This window comes from Scylla paramamosain, chromosome 3 (assembly GCF_035594125.1).
Source record: "Scylla paramamosain isolate STU-SP2022 chromosome 3, ASM3559412v1, whole genome shotgun sequence".
Lineage (NCBI taxonomy): Eukaryota > Metazoa > Arthropoda > Malacostraca > Decapoda > Portunidae > Scylla > Scylla paramamosain.
The window spans coordinates 31,580,522-31,598,021 of NC_087153.1; the positions used below are offsets into that span (position 1 = coordinate 31,580,522).

Below are 17,500 nucleotides of genomic sequence, written 5' to 3' on the forward strand. Positions count from 1 at the left end.
CAAGATGTCTGGCCCCACGTGGTTGCTGACCGAACTCGAGGGTGCGTAGACACACCGGCGGCTCCCCAACACGTACACATCTCGGGCGTACACCTACACACACACACACACACACATACACACACACACACACACACACGCACGCACACACATGGTTCAGGCGACGCCGGCGCAGCTCGAGACATGCACTCACGGGCGGCACACGCGGCCGCCACCACCACCCCTCACGTGAGGACGCATTCTTACCCGCGCTGCTGGAGGCGAGACACTGTTCGCTCCCACCTCCGCTGGCACTCACTGACACTCCCGCCACGCTTGGCACCGCCCCTCGCCTCGCGCCACCCGCCACCGCTCGCCGCCTCACCGCGCTACTCACTCCTCAAACAGTCGGTGTTGCAGCCTCCAGGATAACTTCTCCTCAGGATACAGTTGCCTATCTACTACCTGCATCCTGCCAACTCGTTCCTCGGCCTGCCTTCTCTGCCCCCTAGAGTGACAGCGTGGGAGTGCAGGATCACAGGACCTTGGCGGTGTATCGGGTGTCCCACAGCCTCAGGCCGCGCCGTCACCTGCTGCCCTGTTGCTGCCTCTGCCGCTGGCGCAGACGTCGTTCAAAGTGAGACTTTGTCGTGTCATCTCTGGTGCTAAGACGCGGCAAGCTTAAGCAAGTGTGACGCATTCCTATGCAGTAAAAGTGTGACTAGTCAAGCGTGGCACGCTGCTACTGTCACGCTTTATGCAAACATACTGTCCATCAAGTGACCTGCATGTTGTGAGTGCCGTATTAGGTGACGTACACTGGTGTTTGTTTGGCTGACTGTGTTTGTGTATATTGCAAGGGTTGGAACAATCGCGAAGGTTCAAGGTCACATCGTGAACTGTACCCGCCGGTTCCGGAACAAGCCCGCGAACCTGACCTTGTTGCTAGTGAGGGCCGTGTTGTCCATGACGAACTGCTGCACTTGCCGCTCAGGCCGCAGACACTCTGCTCACGCCCACCTTCACAGACGCCCTCTTTTTGTGCAGCCTGACTTTGGTGTCTAAGTTAAGGTTTTTAATACTTTGTAATACTGAAGTAGTTTAAAAGAAGTTTCGTAAATGTTCTCAGTAGGAGAAGTTGATGTTTTTACAAGTTCTGCTCGTTGTGTGACGGATCGCGTGCTGCCCTGCGATCACTCATAGTTCATAATCTGACTGCGCGAGTGACTGCATTGGTATATCTTTTTTACCTTTTTGAAAGTTTGGTGCCAAGCTGCCCCCAGAGACATGAGGAAAATGAGTGACAAGGCGCTGTGTGAGCCTCTCGTGACCTCCTCCGTCACTGCTGCAGAGGAGGCCACTTACCCATCTCAAGAATATTCCTCAGGTCAAGAATACTCCTCAGGGCAAGGATACCCTCCGCAGGAGTTCAGCCCATTCTCCTCCTCCCCCTCGTACCACGTGGAGGCCGGCCAGCACGTGGAGGCCACCCGCGGTGTGGAAGTCGCTCAACATGTGGAGACCACGCCGCCTTCTGAAGAAGCTCTCGCTGCGGGTGATACCAAGCCCGTTTTTGAGGAACTTTCTCCCTGCAAGTTTCCGCGTCCGGCACCGTGGCGCCAAAAGACCACCAGCGAAGCAGACGTCAAGCCGCAAGTGCTTGTGAAGCGCGAGTCCGAAGTGGAGTACCGCGAGGGTGAGAGTGACGGAGGCGGGCCCGGCGTGATCCGCTGTGTGGAGACCAGCATGCCTCCCCCCGACACCCACACCTACGAGTCCCGGGGCAGGCGGCCCTCGGGCGAGTTTGCCCGGCCCATGAACGTGCCCCGAGAAGTCATTCGCGGCCCTCATGGCGCCAGGTACCGGGACGCCCGCCGTACCCACGACTTGGCGCGACCTGACCAGACACGTCCTCCTGACCAGGTGAGGGCGTCAGACTGCCCGCCGCCCACGCCCTCCTCACCCTCATCGCCCACTACGTCCTCTGCCCCTGGCGGGCGTCCACGCGCCTCAGGCAAGAAGGACCGCAAGAAGGAGGAAGCCGACGACGTTTCCAGTTCCATCCCCGACTTAGGTGAGTATTACACACGACGCGTGCATGGCCCGCCTGCCTGCTCCCAAGCTCCCCACCACCATTCGCGCACCTCTCTCTCTCTCTCTCTCTCTCTCTCTCTCTCTCTCTCTCTCTCTCTCTCTCTCTCTCTCTCTCTCTTGCTCTCGCCCCCTTTCTCTTCTCTTTGTGCTTTCTCTTTTCTGTCGTTCCCCACGCCTTCGCCTCTCGCCACCGCTACCACCACCACCACCACCTTCACCTTCACCTTCACCTCGCCTCCCCCGCACCTTTCCGCTCACTCTCGCTTATGTCATTCACCATCAACGCCATTTTTCGCTCTCCTTTCTCTTCGCCCGATGTGTGCATTTTGCTAACTTGCGATATTCTCTGGCATTTTATCCTTTTTTTATTATTTTTCTTCTCTCGAGGCTCTGAATCCCTTTGGCAGTGTGTGTGTTTTGAGTTTTCAACTTATTTCGGATCGTTTCAGGTGTAGGAAATTTCGCCTCAGGGAACACGATGGGAAACGCGAGGGGGGAAAGGTACTCTAGTTTCCTCTCCTCTTCCTCCCCCTCCTCCTCCTCCTCCTCCTCCTCCTCCTCCTCCTCTTCCGCTTATTATTTTTTCATCCTTCCCCATTTTCCTGTCATCTTTATTTTTGTTTTCTTCTGTTCTCGCGTTCTTTCACTCTCCATTCTTCTCCGCTCATTTCCTCTCCCTCCTATTTTTTTTTTCATCCTTTCATATTCCCTTATCATCTTTATTTTTTTCCTTTCTTGAGGTGTTCTTCCACTCTCCACTCTCTTCTCTCTCAAAGACACCACACGGGAACCACCGCTCACCTTCTTAATCTATATGCTCTGATCCTCTTCCTCCTCCTCCTGCAGCAGTTTGAATCTAGCCTCAACATCCGTCCCTGTAACGTCTTGTGTATAATCTCTGGTCTAGACTATTGACTGTCCCTCACGTTCTCCACGGTCGTCTCCCCACCACACACACACACACACACACACACACACACACACACACGTAGCGTCAAATATCGCCTACTTCACGGTAAAAGCTGAAGGTCCCTCATCAACAAACTCGCCTCGGGGATTTCTTTACCGCACGTGAAGGAAAGGACAAGAAAAAGGGAAAGACTATTTATTCTCTCTCTCTCTCTCTCTCTCTCTCTCTCTCTCTCTCTCTCTCTCTCTCTCTCTCTCTCTCTCTCTCTCTCTCTCTCTCTCTCTCTCTCTCTCTCCACCATCTCCTACCCCGCTCTCTCTCTCTTTCTTTCCCTTTCTCTCTCTCCCTACCTCCCTCTGAAAAGCCTTTTGCTGCTAACTCTTGAATATCCTTTAAAAGAGAGAGAGAGAGGAAAAAAAAAGCCGTCAGCGCTAAATTACATTACATTAAGTTGGTTTAAGGAAGGTTGGGTTGGGATAGATTAACTTCAGTGGCTTTCCTGCATCCCTAAGTTCCCTTCCCCTACTCCTCTTCCTCCTCGTCCTCGTCCTCCTCCCGCCCTTGCATCGGTTCCCCAATCCTTGTTTCCCTCTACTCCTAACCCTCTGTTTATCAATCCCTGGCGCCGTCTTTCGCCTTCTTTCCCTCCCTCCGTTTTCTTTTTACCCTGAGCCACGTCGGTCGTTCATCTCTCCGCCATTCTTCCTCCGCTAGCCAGAAAGTTGTCCCTTATAGTGGGTACGTGAGAGAGAGAGAGAGAGAGAGAGAGAGAGAGAGAGAGAGAGAGAGAGAGAGAGAGAGAGAGAGAGAGAGCGGTGACCGTGATCCATGCTGTAAGGGTTAGGGCGCGCCACTCCCGACGGCGTTATGCAAGAGGTGGGAGGCTCGGAACCCTGGCCGTGACTCGCTGCTGCTCTCTCTCTCTCTCTCTCTCTCTCTCTCTCTCTCTCTCTCTCTCTCTCTCTCTCTCTCTCTCTCTTCCGCCTGTTGCGTAGTGACGGCGCGAGGATAGCACTCCGCGACACAGCGCTGCTCCTGCCCCTGTGTCACTGTATCCCGCTGGTGCTGAATGGCTCTTGATGGCCGCTGCCGCCGCTCCCTCAAGGTTGACGGTGGCTTGTTAATTAGCGGGGTAAACACACACACACACACACACACACACACGTATAGCGATTCGGATTTGAGTCAGTCTTAATAATTTCCTCCCTCCATCCTCCAGTCCGCCGGTGAGTAATCCGGTCAACACTTTTATTTTACAGTTTGTTTCATGTGTGTGTGTGTATGTGTGTGTGTGTATGAAGGTATATATATATTTTTTTGTTCTTTTTACATTAATTTGTTTTAATGTCGACGGATAACCTTGAAAACCAAAGCGCCAATTTTTGTGTTTTAATTTTTCTATTCAAGTCCAGTATTTTTTCTATTTCATTTTGTTATGTTTCTTTTTAGTTTTCACTCCAATTTACGAGCATTTCATGAATCACTGGGAGGTGCGTGGAGCAGCTTGTCCGTCCGCTCCTGAAAGACAGACACATAGACAGACACGCAGACAAACGAATAAACAGACAGGTGGGCGGAGGAACCTGTCTCTGCCTCGTCTAGACTGTAGTGAAGATGATTTTTCCTTACTTGATGATGATGGTGATGATGAAGGGAAGTAGTGATGGATGAGGTGCGTACAGCAGGCGACGATGAAGGTGATGATGGTGGGACAATGCGTCGTGATGAGAGAGACGGGGTGGAGGTAAAGGAAGGGCAGCGTTGAGGTGATGAACGTGAAGGGCGTGGAGCGTTGAGGGAAGGGCGGGTGTTGATGGTGCAGGGTGAACGAGTACTGCAATGTGGAAGGAAGGCTTGACTGGAGAGGTGGAGATAGAGGAAGAAATAGTGGAGGAGGAGGAGGAGGAGGAGGAGGAGGAGGAGGAGGAGGTGGGTGATGATGATGGTGGAGGATAATAGAATAGTGATGTGTGTGTGTGTGTGTGTGTGTGTGTGAAGGTGACAGCTGGTGTGGTGGTGGTGGTGGTGATGTCAGACAGCATAGAGGTTGACGATGACAGGCAGAAAGCGACAAGTACTGCAAGGCAAGACAAGGAGGAGGAGGAGGAGGAGGAGGAGAAGGAGCAGGCCTAGAGTGTCAGGAGTGGAAGTAGCGGGAGAGCGACGCCTGCAGGGTGACATCGCAAGGACAGAAAAGACTCGAACTGGGTCTGTCTGACGTAATGCTCGGAGGAAAGAAGTACTAGAAGCAGCAGGAACACCACCGGCAATAGTTAGTAGCTGCGGTGGTGATGGTGGTGGTAGCAGTAGGAGCAGCAACAGTAGTAGTGGTTAGAGGAGGAAGAAGAAAAGACGAGTAGCAATCGGAACTTTGGAGTAGTAGCAGGAAGAGCGGCGTTAATAGTAATAGTATTCGTAGTAGTAGGAGTAGTAGTAGTAGTAGTAGTAGTAGTAGTAGTAGTAGTAGTAGTAATAGTAGTGGGTCCGTCACGTGCTGCACCTAATACACAGCTCGAGATCAAGGGCCTCGCAGCACCCACGAGATCGATAGAGTCTGGCCCTCTGCGAGAGCCCGCCATTCCTAACTACAAAGGCGGCCAAGGTTACTACCACGCGGCCGGACGTACGAGAATCCCGAAATATGGGTGGGCGTCGAGGCGCGCGCTCCGCTGAGGGGAAATATCTCCTCGCCCAAGCCCATAGGGGATGAAACCTTTGGGGGACTCAGGGGGATGGGTGCGAGGCCCCGCTCAGGTGAGGGTCGGGGCGGGGAGGGGGGGCGGGGGAGTCTGCAGAGTCATCTTGGGGGCGCCCGTTTGGTATGTTGAGGTCGTGGTGACGTCACACAGCGACCGTGGCGAGCGATACGGGCCAAGGTTACTGCCCTCCACTGCCAGATGTACGAGACTCCACCCTCTCCTCCACCCTGGTGCCAGATGCAGTGCCTCTTTCGTTAGCTTCTTTACTAATTCACGGGCGTGGTGGGGGGGACCCGGGGGGAGGGACGGGAGGGGCACGGAATGAGCCCAGCACAACACAGCACATGCACACTCCCTGCCTCCGCCCTTGCCTCGCCTGGCCAACCTGCAGCACGTAAGACGAGGCCTGTGTGATCCGCGGGAGCACCAGAGTCGTGTAACAGGTCTCCTCGCCAGCCCCGCAGCCGCCCAACCGGTTTTCTAGGCCAAGTTCAGACTGGAGGAAGCCGTCGGGTTTGTCGTCTGGCGGAAGAAAAAGAGGAGGCGACGGCCGCTCACGAGAGAGAGAGAGAGAGAGAGAGAGAGAGAGAGAGAGAGAGAGAGAGAGAGAGAGAGAGAGAGAGAGAGAGAGAGAGAGAGAATATTTAGGTAGATGAACGATGTTTGTGCTTGCTTATCCCCCAAAAAAGTAAATGTATTAATATATATATATATATATATATATATATATATATATATATATATATATATATATATATATATATATATATATATATATATATATATATATATATATATATATATATATATATATATATATATATATGTTTATTTTTCCTCTTCAGAACGTGATAAAGCTTGTTATCACGCCTGGTTCACACACACACACACACACACACACACACACACACACGCACACACACACACACTGACAGGTGTTTACGTTCCTCTTCCTCCTCCTCCTCCTCTTCCTCCTGGTAGCATATTATTAACCGTCTTGTATTCGGCTCAAGGTCAGCCAGTGCTGGGAGTCAGTCCTGTCCTTCCCCGCAACTCTTCCTTCCTGCCTTCCTTCCTTTACCCTTCCCTTCTGGCCCCTCCCTTCTCGTTCCCTATTCCATCCAAACTCCATCCCTTCATCTTCCTCCCATCCCTACTTCATCCACTCGTCTTCCCGTCACGATTCCCACTTCTTCCCTCATCTTCCTCTCTTTCATCTCTACTTTTTCCTCCTCGTCTTCCTTTCAACCATTACCAACCCTTGCTCTCAGCTACCTTCCTTTCTTTCCATCTTTACTTCTTTCTCTCGTGTAGTTCTCGCCGTTGTTTCGCCTCCGCTAAAAAAAAAAATGAATGAATGAATGAAAATAGGATTAAATAAATAAAAAAACCCGCGGCCTGTCACTGCCACACTCACGTCCCCTTGGTGACTTGTGTTAAAGCACCCACAAATTACCGAAACACGATGCCTCCCGCTGTTACCACGGTGTCCTCGAGTTGCTGGGGCGCGGCGGGGACAGATGGGGGATCTGCCAGGCGGGGTTAGGTAGCGGAGACGTGCAGGTCACGTCAGAAGCGTGAGGCGGACAATGGCGGTGATAAAGCTGATTTATTTACTTCACAGGCGACGCACGCCACCTGTTGGACGCTGAGAAAAGAACCTACTATAGGATGTGTGTGTGTGTGTGTGTGTGTGTGTGTGTGTGTGTGTGTGTGTGTGGAGAGAGAGAGAGAGAGAGAGAGAGAGAGAGAGAGAGAGAGAGAGAGAGAGAGAGAGAGAGAGAGAGAGAGAGAGAGAGAGGGGAAAGTCACGGTTTACAGTTTACGCTTAATGACAGCAAGGTCCAGATTATTTATAATGACATGATAATATGTATAATAACTTTCGCGCGAAGCTGCTCGTAGCGTAGAGCTATTTACGTAAGCAACACTGACCTTGAATGGACTAAGTAATCAGGCCGTTAGTGCAGAGTTAACAGGGAGTTTTTAAAAGAAGATTAGATAAATCTATGAATAGTTATGATGGATGTATCCTTTATACAGGGACTACCGAGTATAGATTTGCATGTTCTCTTGTATTCTTACTTGAACAACAACAACAACAACAACAACAACAACAACAACAACAACAACAACAACGACAACAATAACAATAATGATAATAATAATAGCCTTTATTTCCTGTCAAGCCCATAACACATTAACACTTGCAATAAAAAGCTGCAGGTATGTTTATATTAAGAGGAATAAAAGGAAACATGAAAGAAAATGGACTACATTAATACTGAGCGTTGAAAAAAAAATGCTGCCATAACCTTACTAAACATGCATAACACAGGTGATATCTACACTCACCTTGTAATAAGTCATCGCCACCACACCTGCGCCACAACAGTGATAAGTGCGGCGGCGTTAAGTAATCAAGGCCACCACCGCCACCACCGCCGCCTCTGCTAGGTGTGACCACGTCCAGTGTTACCCAATAATTGATGAAGGATGTTAGTTAAGCTTTGTGGCATGAGCTTGTGATGGTGGTGATATGGGGCGTGGTGGTGGTGATGGTAATGGTGGTAATGGGGTGACTGAGTGATGATTGTGATGATGGCGGCGGTTTTGGTAGTGATGGATTGGAATGCGAACAACCTAACCTAACCTAACTTAATCTAACTTGACCTAACCTAACCTAACTTAACCTAACCTAACGTGACCTAACGTAACCAAATCGAACAGAACTTAAGCTAATCCAACCCCAACCTAACTTGGTCTAACCCAACCTAACAACCTAACCTAACCCAACCTAATTTAACCTAACCTAACCTAACTTAACCCAACTTGACCTAACCTGACCTAGCTGAATGGCGCAAGTGTGAAAATTGATAGATAGATAGATAGATTGATTTGATGGTATGTGGTGTGAGGGGAGGATAAAGGTGAGGATATATCGTGGAAGGAAGAGTTTAAAGAGTGATAGCGTGGAGTGGAGTGGATTACAGTGGAGTGCTGGAAGGGACGTGGTGGTGGTGGACTAGGTGGTAGTGGCGGCACAGGGCAGCAACATGAAACACGCAAACAGTTGCTGGCAAACAAGGGAGAGAGAGAGAGAGAGAGAGAGAGAGAGAGAGAGAGAGAGAGAGAGAGAGAGAGAGAGAGAGAGAGAGAGAGAGAGAGAGAGAGAGAGAGAGGGGTACACAGAAATACAAATCACACAGTCGTCTTTCGGAGCCACATTGGAGGTGAGGTGATCTGTCTCTCTCTCTCTCTCGCCCATTTTTAAGCACCTCAAAATGGCTGTCGACCTCAATACACAGTTCCAATAAATACCCGTAGCTGACAGGTGGCGGCGCTGGCTGATTTATGAATGAGTGTGCCGAGATACACGAGAGAGAGAGAGAGAGAGAGAGAGAGAGAGAGAGAGAGAGAGAGAGAGAGAGAGAGAGAGAGAGAGAGAGAGAGAGAGAGAGAGAGAGAGACTCACTCCTCTATTTACTCACCCACCTGTTTCTTCTTCACAACTAACTCGTATCTCTGGGCAATGTTCGTCTCCTTTTCATCTTCCAATATTTGAGACGCATCGCCTGAGGAAGGACTGGCGAGGGCGTGAGCGGCGTGGCTGGAGGCATGGGCGTTGCGGTGGACGGTGGAGAGGGTGAAGAGGATGAGAGTGAAGAGGAGGGAGAGGAGGAAAAGGAGTGGTGGTGACAAGGACGAGAACTGAAGTGGATGCGTTGGTGATGAAGGAGGGAAGCAGGAGGAGAATAATAAGTGATGAGTGAATGGTGGAATAGGGAGGGAAGGAGAAAGAAAAGAGAATGAGTAGCGTGGGTATAAGGAGAGGGAAAGGTGGGAAGAAAGAAAGGAAGGGAGGAAGGGAGAAAGATGCATACAAACTCTTGGAAGTGAGAAAAGAGAAGAGAAAGGTGGAAGGGAAGAGTTGAAAGAAGGGAGGGAGAGGGAGGGAGAGGGAGAAAGGCAAGGTATGAATGCAAAGGAAAGACAGGAAGGAGAGACAAAGAAAGGCTGCAGAAAAAAAAAGAAAGCATGAAAGAAATGTTGACGATGATGATGACGATTGCTTGTGACTGCTGAGATGCAGTTCCAGGAAAGTAGTAGGTAGGTATGGATTGTTGTTGTTGTTGTTGTTGTTGTTGTTGTTGTTGTTGTTGTTGTTGGTAGTGGTGGTGGTAATTAAACAGCGCACAAGTTTAATTCTCGTGTTGGTATAGTAACAGCGGTGACTAAATATAGCTACCACACACACACACACACACACACACACACACACACACACACACACACACACACACACACACACATTCATTACACACTCACACCGCCCACTTGAAACCAATGAAAACAACCGTACGTACATATTTATTCTCCCTTGATTAAAAATTTCCTCTGTCCCCCGCCCCCTCTTCCTCCGCCTTACGTCCTTATATCAAAGAAACGCCTCTGGTCTTGTGTCAATACGTGAGGCTTACACGACACCCTTAAGTGAGGCGCCGCTTTGATGCCGTGGCCCAGAAAAGGCTTCCAAGGCGTGCGTGTGAATGAACGTGTGCCGCGGGAAAACTGTAGGTAGTGGTGACAGAGACGAGGGCCGCTGTGCTAGTCTGGGTTAAGGTCGAGGCGCGTCCCTGTGTTATTGATGATCCCGACCTAGGATACGTGTGTTTTCCTTGAGTGGCGCGTGTGTAGTGTGTGCGTGCGTGTATGTGTGTATGTGTGTGTGTGTGTGTGTGTGTGTGTGTGTGAGGGGCTGGAGGAGATGGAAGTGGATGTTGAAATGGAACAATGGTAGGGGAAAAAAATAAAAATAGAAGGGTAAAACATGACAATAAACACTAACAGGCTTATTCTAACAGTGAAATAAACAGGATGACATAAAAGAGGAGGAAGAGGAGGAGGAGGAGGAGGAGGAAGAAGATGAGGATGAGGAGAAGGAGGAGTAGTATGGAAAGGCACAAGGGGAGGAAATAAAAAAGATAATAAAAAATAAAACAACAACAACAACAACAAGAAACTCTAACAGACTTATTCTATCTAACAGTGAGAAAAACAGGATAGCATAAACGAGGAGGAGGAGGAGAAAGAGGAGAAGGAGGAGGGGGAGGAGGAGGAGGAGGAGGAGGAGAAAGAGGAGGAGAAGGAGTAGTATGAAAATTGGAAAGGCACAAGGGGAGAAAAAAGAAAAAAAAAAATATGACACCTAAGAGTAAGAGAAACAGGATAACATAAACAAGGATGAAGAGGAGTAGAAGAAGAATGAACAGACGGAGAAAAAGGAGGACAGTAAGGAACACAAATGAAGAACATACAGCACCAGATATGTTGACCCTTACGAGGATACATGACACACTACATGAATTACATTTCACTCTAAAGTCAAAGGCGATGTATAGTAAAAGAGACGTAGGATACTAAGGTGGGTGAGGACGTGAATGAGAATGTGGAGAAGGGGGAGGAGAGAGAAGGGAAGCAGGAAGAGGTGGAAGAGGAAAGCACGGACGAAATTACAAAGATTTTAAAGGATTGGGAAAGATAAGGGAGGCAAACAGACCCTGATGTTCTTGTTGTCTGATAACACTATAAAAAGACCATGGAAATAATACAGGTGTCTTGTGTCTCAATCTTGGTGTTGCTGATGGTCATTCTTGTCTGTCAAGGTTGTGTGTGTGTGTGTGTGTGTGTGTGTGTGTGTGTGTGTGTGTCGGATGGCTGCTGCATATTCCGGGCAGGGACGAGTTTCCTCACTTGATTGGCCGTTTCCAGCAGGGCATCGAATCAAACACTGCCGGCAACACGTCGCCAGGAAGGGAAGAGGCGATCAAGGCTGCGCTTAATTGGAATTCCTCTGTATGGCGGGACGTGCTGCTGTATTTTCGAGAACACGCGCGCACACTAAAGAAAGAAAGAAAGAAAGAAAGGATTCGAAAAAAAAAAGGTCAGCCATCCCAGCCACTGTTAGGATAGCTGAGGTTAGGTTAGGTTAACTGCAGATTGGCTAGGAAATGAGGAAACGTAACTTACCCTAACATAACCTAACAACTTACCTAAACCTGACCTGACCTGACCTGACCTAACGTCACCTAACTTAACCAAACCTAACGTAAGCTAACGTAACTTAACCTAACCTGACCTAACAACTTACCTGAACCTAATCTAACCTAACCTGACCAAACCTAACCCAACTTAACCTAACCTAACCTTACCTTACCTTACTGACTTAACTTAACCTAACCTCATCACACCTAACCTAACCTGACCTGGCCTAACCTAACCTAACCTAACCTGACCTAACCTAACCTTGCGCACCCTCAAATTGTAATAGGGATTTTTTACCTTTTTGTTAACCGCACCCTAAAAAAAAAAGAAAAGAAAAAAAGAAGTAAGGAGAGACTAAATAGATTTGTAGATAAGGTAACCTAACCCTACTTATCTTAACCCGTTCACAAAAATAGGTAGGATGGCTGATCGTAATGTCATCCCCCATAAAAAGACTATAAAGAAGAAAAAAAGAAAGAAAGAAAATAAATAGAGAAAAAAACAGTTCATTTGCCAAGCCACCGCATCCTTTCTGGAGAGTAGGAAGAGAAGGACGAGAAAGAAGAGTAGAGGGGAGAAAAAAGAAGTGAAGGAGGAAGAAAAGGGAAATAGAGGGGAGAATAAAGGAAGTGAATGAAGAGAAAGAAAAGTGGAGGGGAGAAGAAAAGAGGTGAAGGAAGAAGAGAAGTAGAGGGGAGAAGGAAGGAAGTGGAGGAAGAGGAAGAGAAGTAGAAGGGGAGAAAAAAGAAGTGAAGGAAGAGGAAGAAAAGTAGAGGGGAGAAGAAAGAAAGTGAAGGAGGAAGAAGAAGAGAGGTAGAGGGGAGAACAATGTAAGTGAAGGAAGAAGAAGAGAAGTAGAGGAGAAAAGAAAGCAAGTGAAGGAGGAAGAAGAAGAGAGGTAGAGGGGAGAAGAAAGGAAGCGAAGGAAAAGGAAGAGGAGTAGAGGTGGGTGAAGGGAAAGAAGTGAAGGGAGAGGAAGAGTAGCAGAAGGGAGGCAGCAGAAGGCCACCACGGAGCACACAGCACACTCACTGCCAATGATTCACGGTGAGGGACGCTGAGGCGGGGAAGGAAGGAAGGGGAGAGGCAGCGGCGTGGAGTGAGTGAATGAGTCAGTGAGTGAGTAACCTTTAAATACTTGATTGATAGATAGATAGGTAAATAGATAGATAGATAGATAGTCAGACAAATAGATAAGTACATACTTTAATAACTAACTTATGTAAGGCAATAAAATCACCTTATTTGATACAATAAATAAAGGTTTGTATTTATAGTTCAACATATAAGAAAAACAGAGGACGGTGGTGGTTGTGGTGGTGGTGGTGATGGTGATAGTGGTGGTGGTGGTGGTGGCGGCAGCCGTATGACATTTTAGCGAGGAAAGATTAAGAGTGGCTTTGTTTTCCTGTGGTGGAGAGTGTAGATTCTCTCTCTCTCTCTCTCTCTCTCTCTCTCTCTCTCTCTCTCTCTCTCTCTCTCTCTCTCTCTCTCTCTCATTATTCCTCCCTTTCTCTGCCGGCGCTTTATTCTTTATCACGCCGCATTGTGTCTAGCGGCAGTAGTAGGACACGAGCAATTTGCAGAGGGAGGCCAGTAATGGAATCTGCAAGAAGCATTATGGCGTTTCCACCGTCGGCAGTCGATAGCGTCAGCGTTCCGGGAATTAAGAGGACGAGGGAGGGAGGCACGGAGAGAACGAGGAAGGGAGGGCGGGAAACAGAGAGAGAGAGAGAGAGAGGGAGAGAGAGAGAGAGAGTGATGGAGGAGAGAGGGAGGGGAGAAGAAAGGTGAAGAAAGAGAGAAGGTTCTTCAAAGATTTCCTAAGGTGTGATTGTTTGTGGTGTTGAGAGAACTGTACTTTGGTGGTGTAGTGATAGTAATAGTACGAGGAGGAGGAGGAGGAGGAGGAGGAGGAGGAGGAGCGAACACAAAGGAAGAACAAACAGTAGCAAACCTGTTGCCTCTTATGAAGAAATGTGTAATAAACTACACTATCTTATCTAAAGTGGTAGTAAGGAAGGAGAGAGAGAGAGAGAGAGAGAGAGAGAGAGAGAGAGAGAGAGAGAGAGAGAGAGAGAGAGAGAGAGAGAGTACGAGCGTTAACACTAACAACACAAGTCCCTCGTGTCAGCTGGTTAGCTAAAAGGGGCGGCAGGCAGTGGGAGGGGCCGCTGGAGGAGTGGTGTTGGTGGTTGTGGTCAGGGCGAGGTGAAGGTTAGATAGGAAAGAGGTAACAAACAGAAATAATCGGCTTCCCTGATTGAGCTGTAAGTGGAGGAGCGCCTCTTAATTGGCTACACTGAGGTAATGGACGGCTGGAGTAACGTGGCCCACTAAAGACAAAGACGAGGGAGGAGAAGAGCGAAGGGAGGGTAAAAAAGGAACACTGGATGTGAAGACCCGCCTTTGATTGGCCTTGGGAATTGTATGGCGTCCTGTGATTGGTGCAATTAACGCCTCCCGTGGCCCTCCTCCCTCGTCTACGTGATGTAAGTGGTGGGTGTAGAATTAGGTGATGTGGCCGCGGTGACGTAAGAGACGCAGGTGGGGATAATAGTGTGGAGGTCATTGGTAGGCGAGCGGGGCGGCGTCCCCTGAGGCTCTGCGGGACATAGGCTCGGGGAAGGTAAAGGGTGAGGAAGGGAGGATGGGAGGGAGAGGGGAAGGGAGGGAGGGAGAGAGGGAGGGAGGGGGGAAGGGAGGGAGGATGTGGGGAAAGAGGAAAGTGAAGTTAGGTGAACCGGACGGAAAGGTGAGGAAAGGGAGGAAGGACGGACTGGAGGCGAAAAGGGAGGATGAGCTCAGAGGGTGGAAACAGACACACACACGGAGAGGTCAATGAAACTTAATGATAAAATAAAGGAAAGGACAACACGAGGAAGGATACGGAGAGACAAAGGAAAAACAAGCAGACCATTATTATGAGGCTGGTGTGACGCACGTAAAATGGATACATAGAGGAATGGTTGATTGACTGATTGATTTAAGGCGCCGCAACACTGTGGTCATATGTAATCAGTATCGAACGCGGATAAAAGCTTGATGATAAATTTAACATGTAGAAGAGAAACATGGTGACACCCTGCTTCAATATTTCGCGCGGGATACAAAGAGAAGAAAAGACTGAACTTTGATCTGCTTGTCTGTGTTCTTTGTTCGGCAGGGCGAGATAAATTTTGTGGTATCCCTTTGCATTATACAGATGACCTCTGGCCTTCAACCCTCTGAGGACGGTCACTGCTGCTCAACCCGAGGCGCAGTAATAGGTCAAGTCTGCCCCGCCCTTTGTTGCCACCATTATTATAACACCTCTGTCCGCACTGCTACCACTGGTGCTATTAGTGCTATTATCTCTCTTGTTGTTGTTGTTGCTGTTGTTGTTGTTGTTGTTGTTGTTGTTGTTGTTGTTGTTGTTGTTGTTGCAGTTGTTGTCGTCGTCGTCGTCGTCACCACACCCTGGGATGCCATTTAACAAGGTAAGTCCATTCCCTTCCTGGGTCATTGCAGGGCTGTCGCTCCCTTACTGCCCTCAGCGGGGTGTTGTGAGTCAGGACAACTCTGGCAGTGACTCTCAGGTCACAGGGTCAAGGTCGGAATCCTCAGCCTGGCAGGGGAGGCACGGGACGTTAGGGAACAGGGGGCCGCCGAGAGTCTGGGCTGCTGCTTTCCTCCTGCAGGCTTAAATGCTTGCAGCCGCAGGAGGGGAGACTCAGGCTAGGGGCTGCAGGAGTGGAGGTGAGCACAGTCGTGGTTATAAGGAGAGTAATCTGCCACATTTACTTCAACATGTTTTGCGTTTTCCCTCAATCTTTAGTTTCCGATATTAGAATGTGTCAGCTGTCGAGTTTTTTCTTCAGATTGCCAGCAGGTCAAGAGACTGAGACAGAACACTAGACAGCGGGAGTGAGTGTATATAGTTACTTGAATTGTGAGACTGCAACTATACAGATCCCATTCAGCCACGTACTTCCCTTTACACAGACAGGCAGGCAGACAGCGTACAGAGGCGCCACACAGCCGAGAGAGGGACTCCTGCTGTCCACCGCCTGACCAAATATCGTGACGAATCTTACAGCAGTGAAGCTTTCGTCTTGGAATGCCACCCCCGCCCATAGCCAAGGAGGCGCACGTGTCGGCACAATGATGAAGATGGTTAGGCTCTTGGCGCAGATTATTGTGTTGGTTGTGACAAGGAGAATTACACCATAATGAGGCTCGTTGAAGCTGGTTGTGGCTGCCAGCAATCCCGCAGGCGGTGACGCAGCTCGTATGAAGTGCTGCGTGTAGCGGGGTGGGGCGGGGTGAGGTGGGGCGACTCAGTGTATGACGGGGTGGAACTTGGTGTGATGGGACGGAACAGAGTGTGATGGGGCGGGACAGAGTGTGATGGGACAGGCTGTGATGGGGTCGGCTTGCGTGCCCTGATGTTGAGTAATGCGTGGCGGGAGCAATCAAGACAGGGAGGCTGCGCAGGCGTGTGGGAGGAGGCGTTGCGTTAAGCAGTATGTAAGGCAGCGGCTCCCAAACAGCTGTGTGTGGCTTTGTGTGGCCAGGCAGGCTGAAGCATGAGTGGTGGTGTGCCCTATGTGTCGTGATCCTGTACCTTCCCGTCCAACACTCACTGCTATCGCCCGTCCGTTCCATTCACCCGTCCACTAAGGTGTTTCATCCACCACCATCCTTCTCTGTCTCTCTGCCTTGCATCACTTTTCTCTTGTAATTACCTTTCACATGTATATACTGGCTAGGTGTGTGTGTGTGTGTGTGTGTGTGTGTGTTTGTGTGTGTTGATAGAGTTTTTTGAAACACGAAACCTCTTTTCATTCGTCAACAATACGGCAGCAACGTTGTGCAACTTCCATTATTTCTCTCTCTCTCTCTCTCTCTCTCTCTCTCTCTCTCTCTCTCTCTCTCTCTCTCTCTCTCTCTCTCTCTCTCTCTTTCTCGATAGACAGCACCACTATTTGCTTTTTTCCTTCCGCTTTTTACTGTATGCCATCTGGCTCGGATTCTCACTGCCCCTTCTTTTATCTGTTCCTTATAGCTCCTCCTCCTCCTCCTCCTCCTCTCCCAACCACCACCACCACCTCTTTTTTCTATTCTGCTCCCAACTTCCCCTTCATCCTTCCTCTCCTCTCCCCTCCCAGCCTTCCTTTCCTCCTTTCCCCTCCCCGCCTTCCCTCTCCCCTGTCCCCTGCCTCTTAGCCCTGAGGGAGCTCTGGCCTTGACCTTCTCCCGGTTGTCGCTCCCGTGACGTCACGGACCCGCCCACCACCACCACCACCACCACCACCACCACTACCACTGCCATTGCTATAATCCCCTTCCACTCCCACGCCACTTCTCTGTTAAATCATCCACCTCGTTACCACCATCTCTTCCACATCTTCAACGTCCTCCCCTACCATGCAACATTCGCTTACAAAACAACACCGCCTCTACACACTCTTCTCGATAAAGGCTTGGCTGTTTCCGTAACACTACACCGCCATCATTGCCGCCTTCTTCACCACCACCACCACCACCACCACCACTGCCGTCACCACCACCACCTTTACCTCCTGCTTTGTTGCCAACCGTGAGATTTTTCTCTTTCAATTTTGCTCTTCGATATAAGTTCAATTTTTCTTTACTTCTTTTTCTAATATACCTCTCTTGTATTCTCCTCCTCCTTCTCCGCCAGCTCCTACTGTCTCTGAGTTTCTCTTTACTTCTCTTTCTATTATACTTCTCTTGTATTCTCCTCCTCCTCCTTCTCCTCCTTGTCTTC

General features: G+C 49.4%; 1 protein-coding gene across 1 annotated transcript in view; it reads left to right on the forward strand.

Moving 5' to 3' along the window:
• Window positions 1-17,500, forward strand: part of LOC135093741 (uncharacterized) — a 68,073-nt gene that overhangs the window by 196 nt on the left and 50,377 nt on the right. The window contains exon 1 of the mRNA XM_063993324.1: window positions 1-2,053. This exon is cut by the window's left edge and continues 196 nt beyond it. Coding sequence (XP_063849394.1) covers window positions 1,267-2,053 — 787 coding nt within the window. The 5' untranslated portion in view covers window positions 1-1,266. The remainder of the gene's footprint in view (window positions 2,054-17,500) is intronic.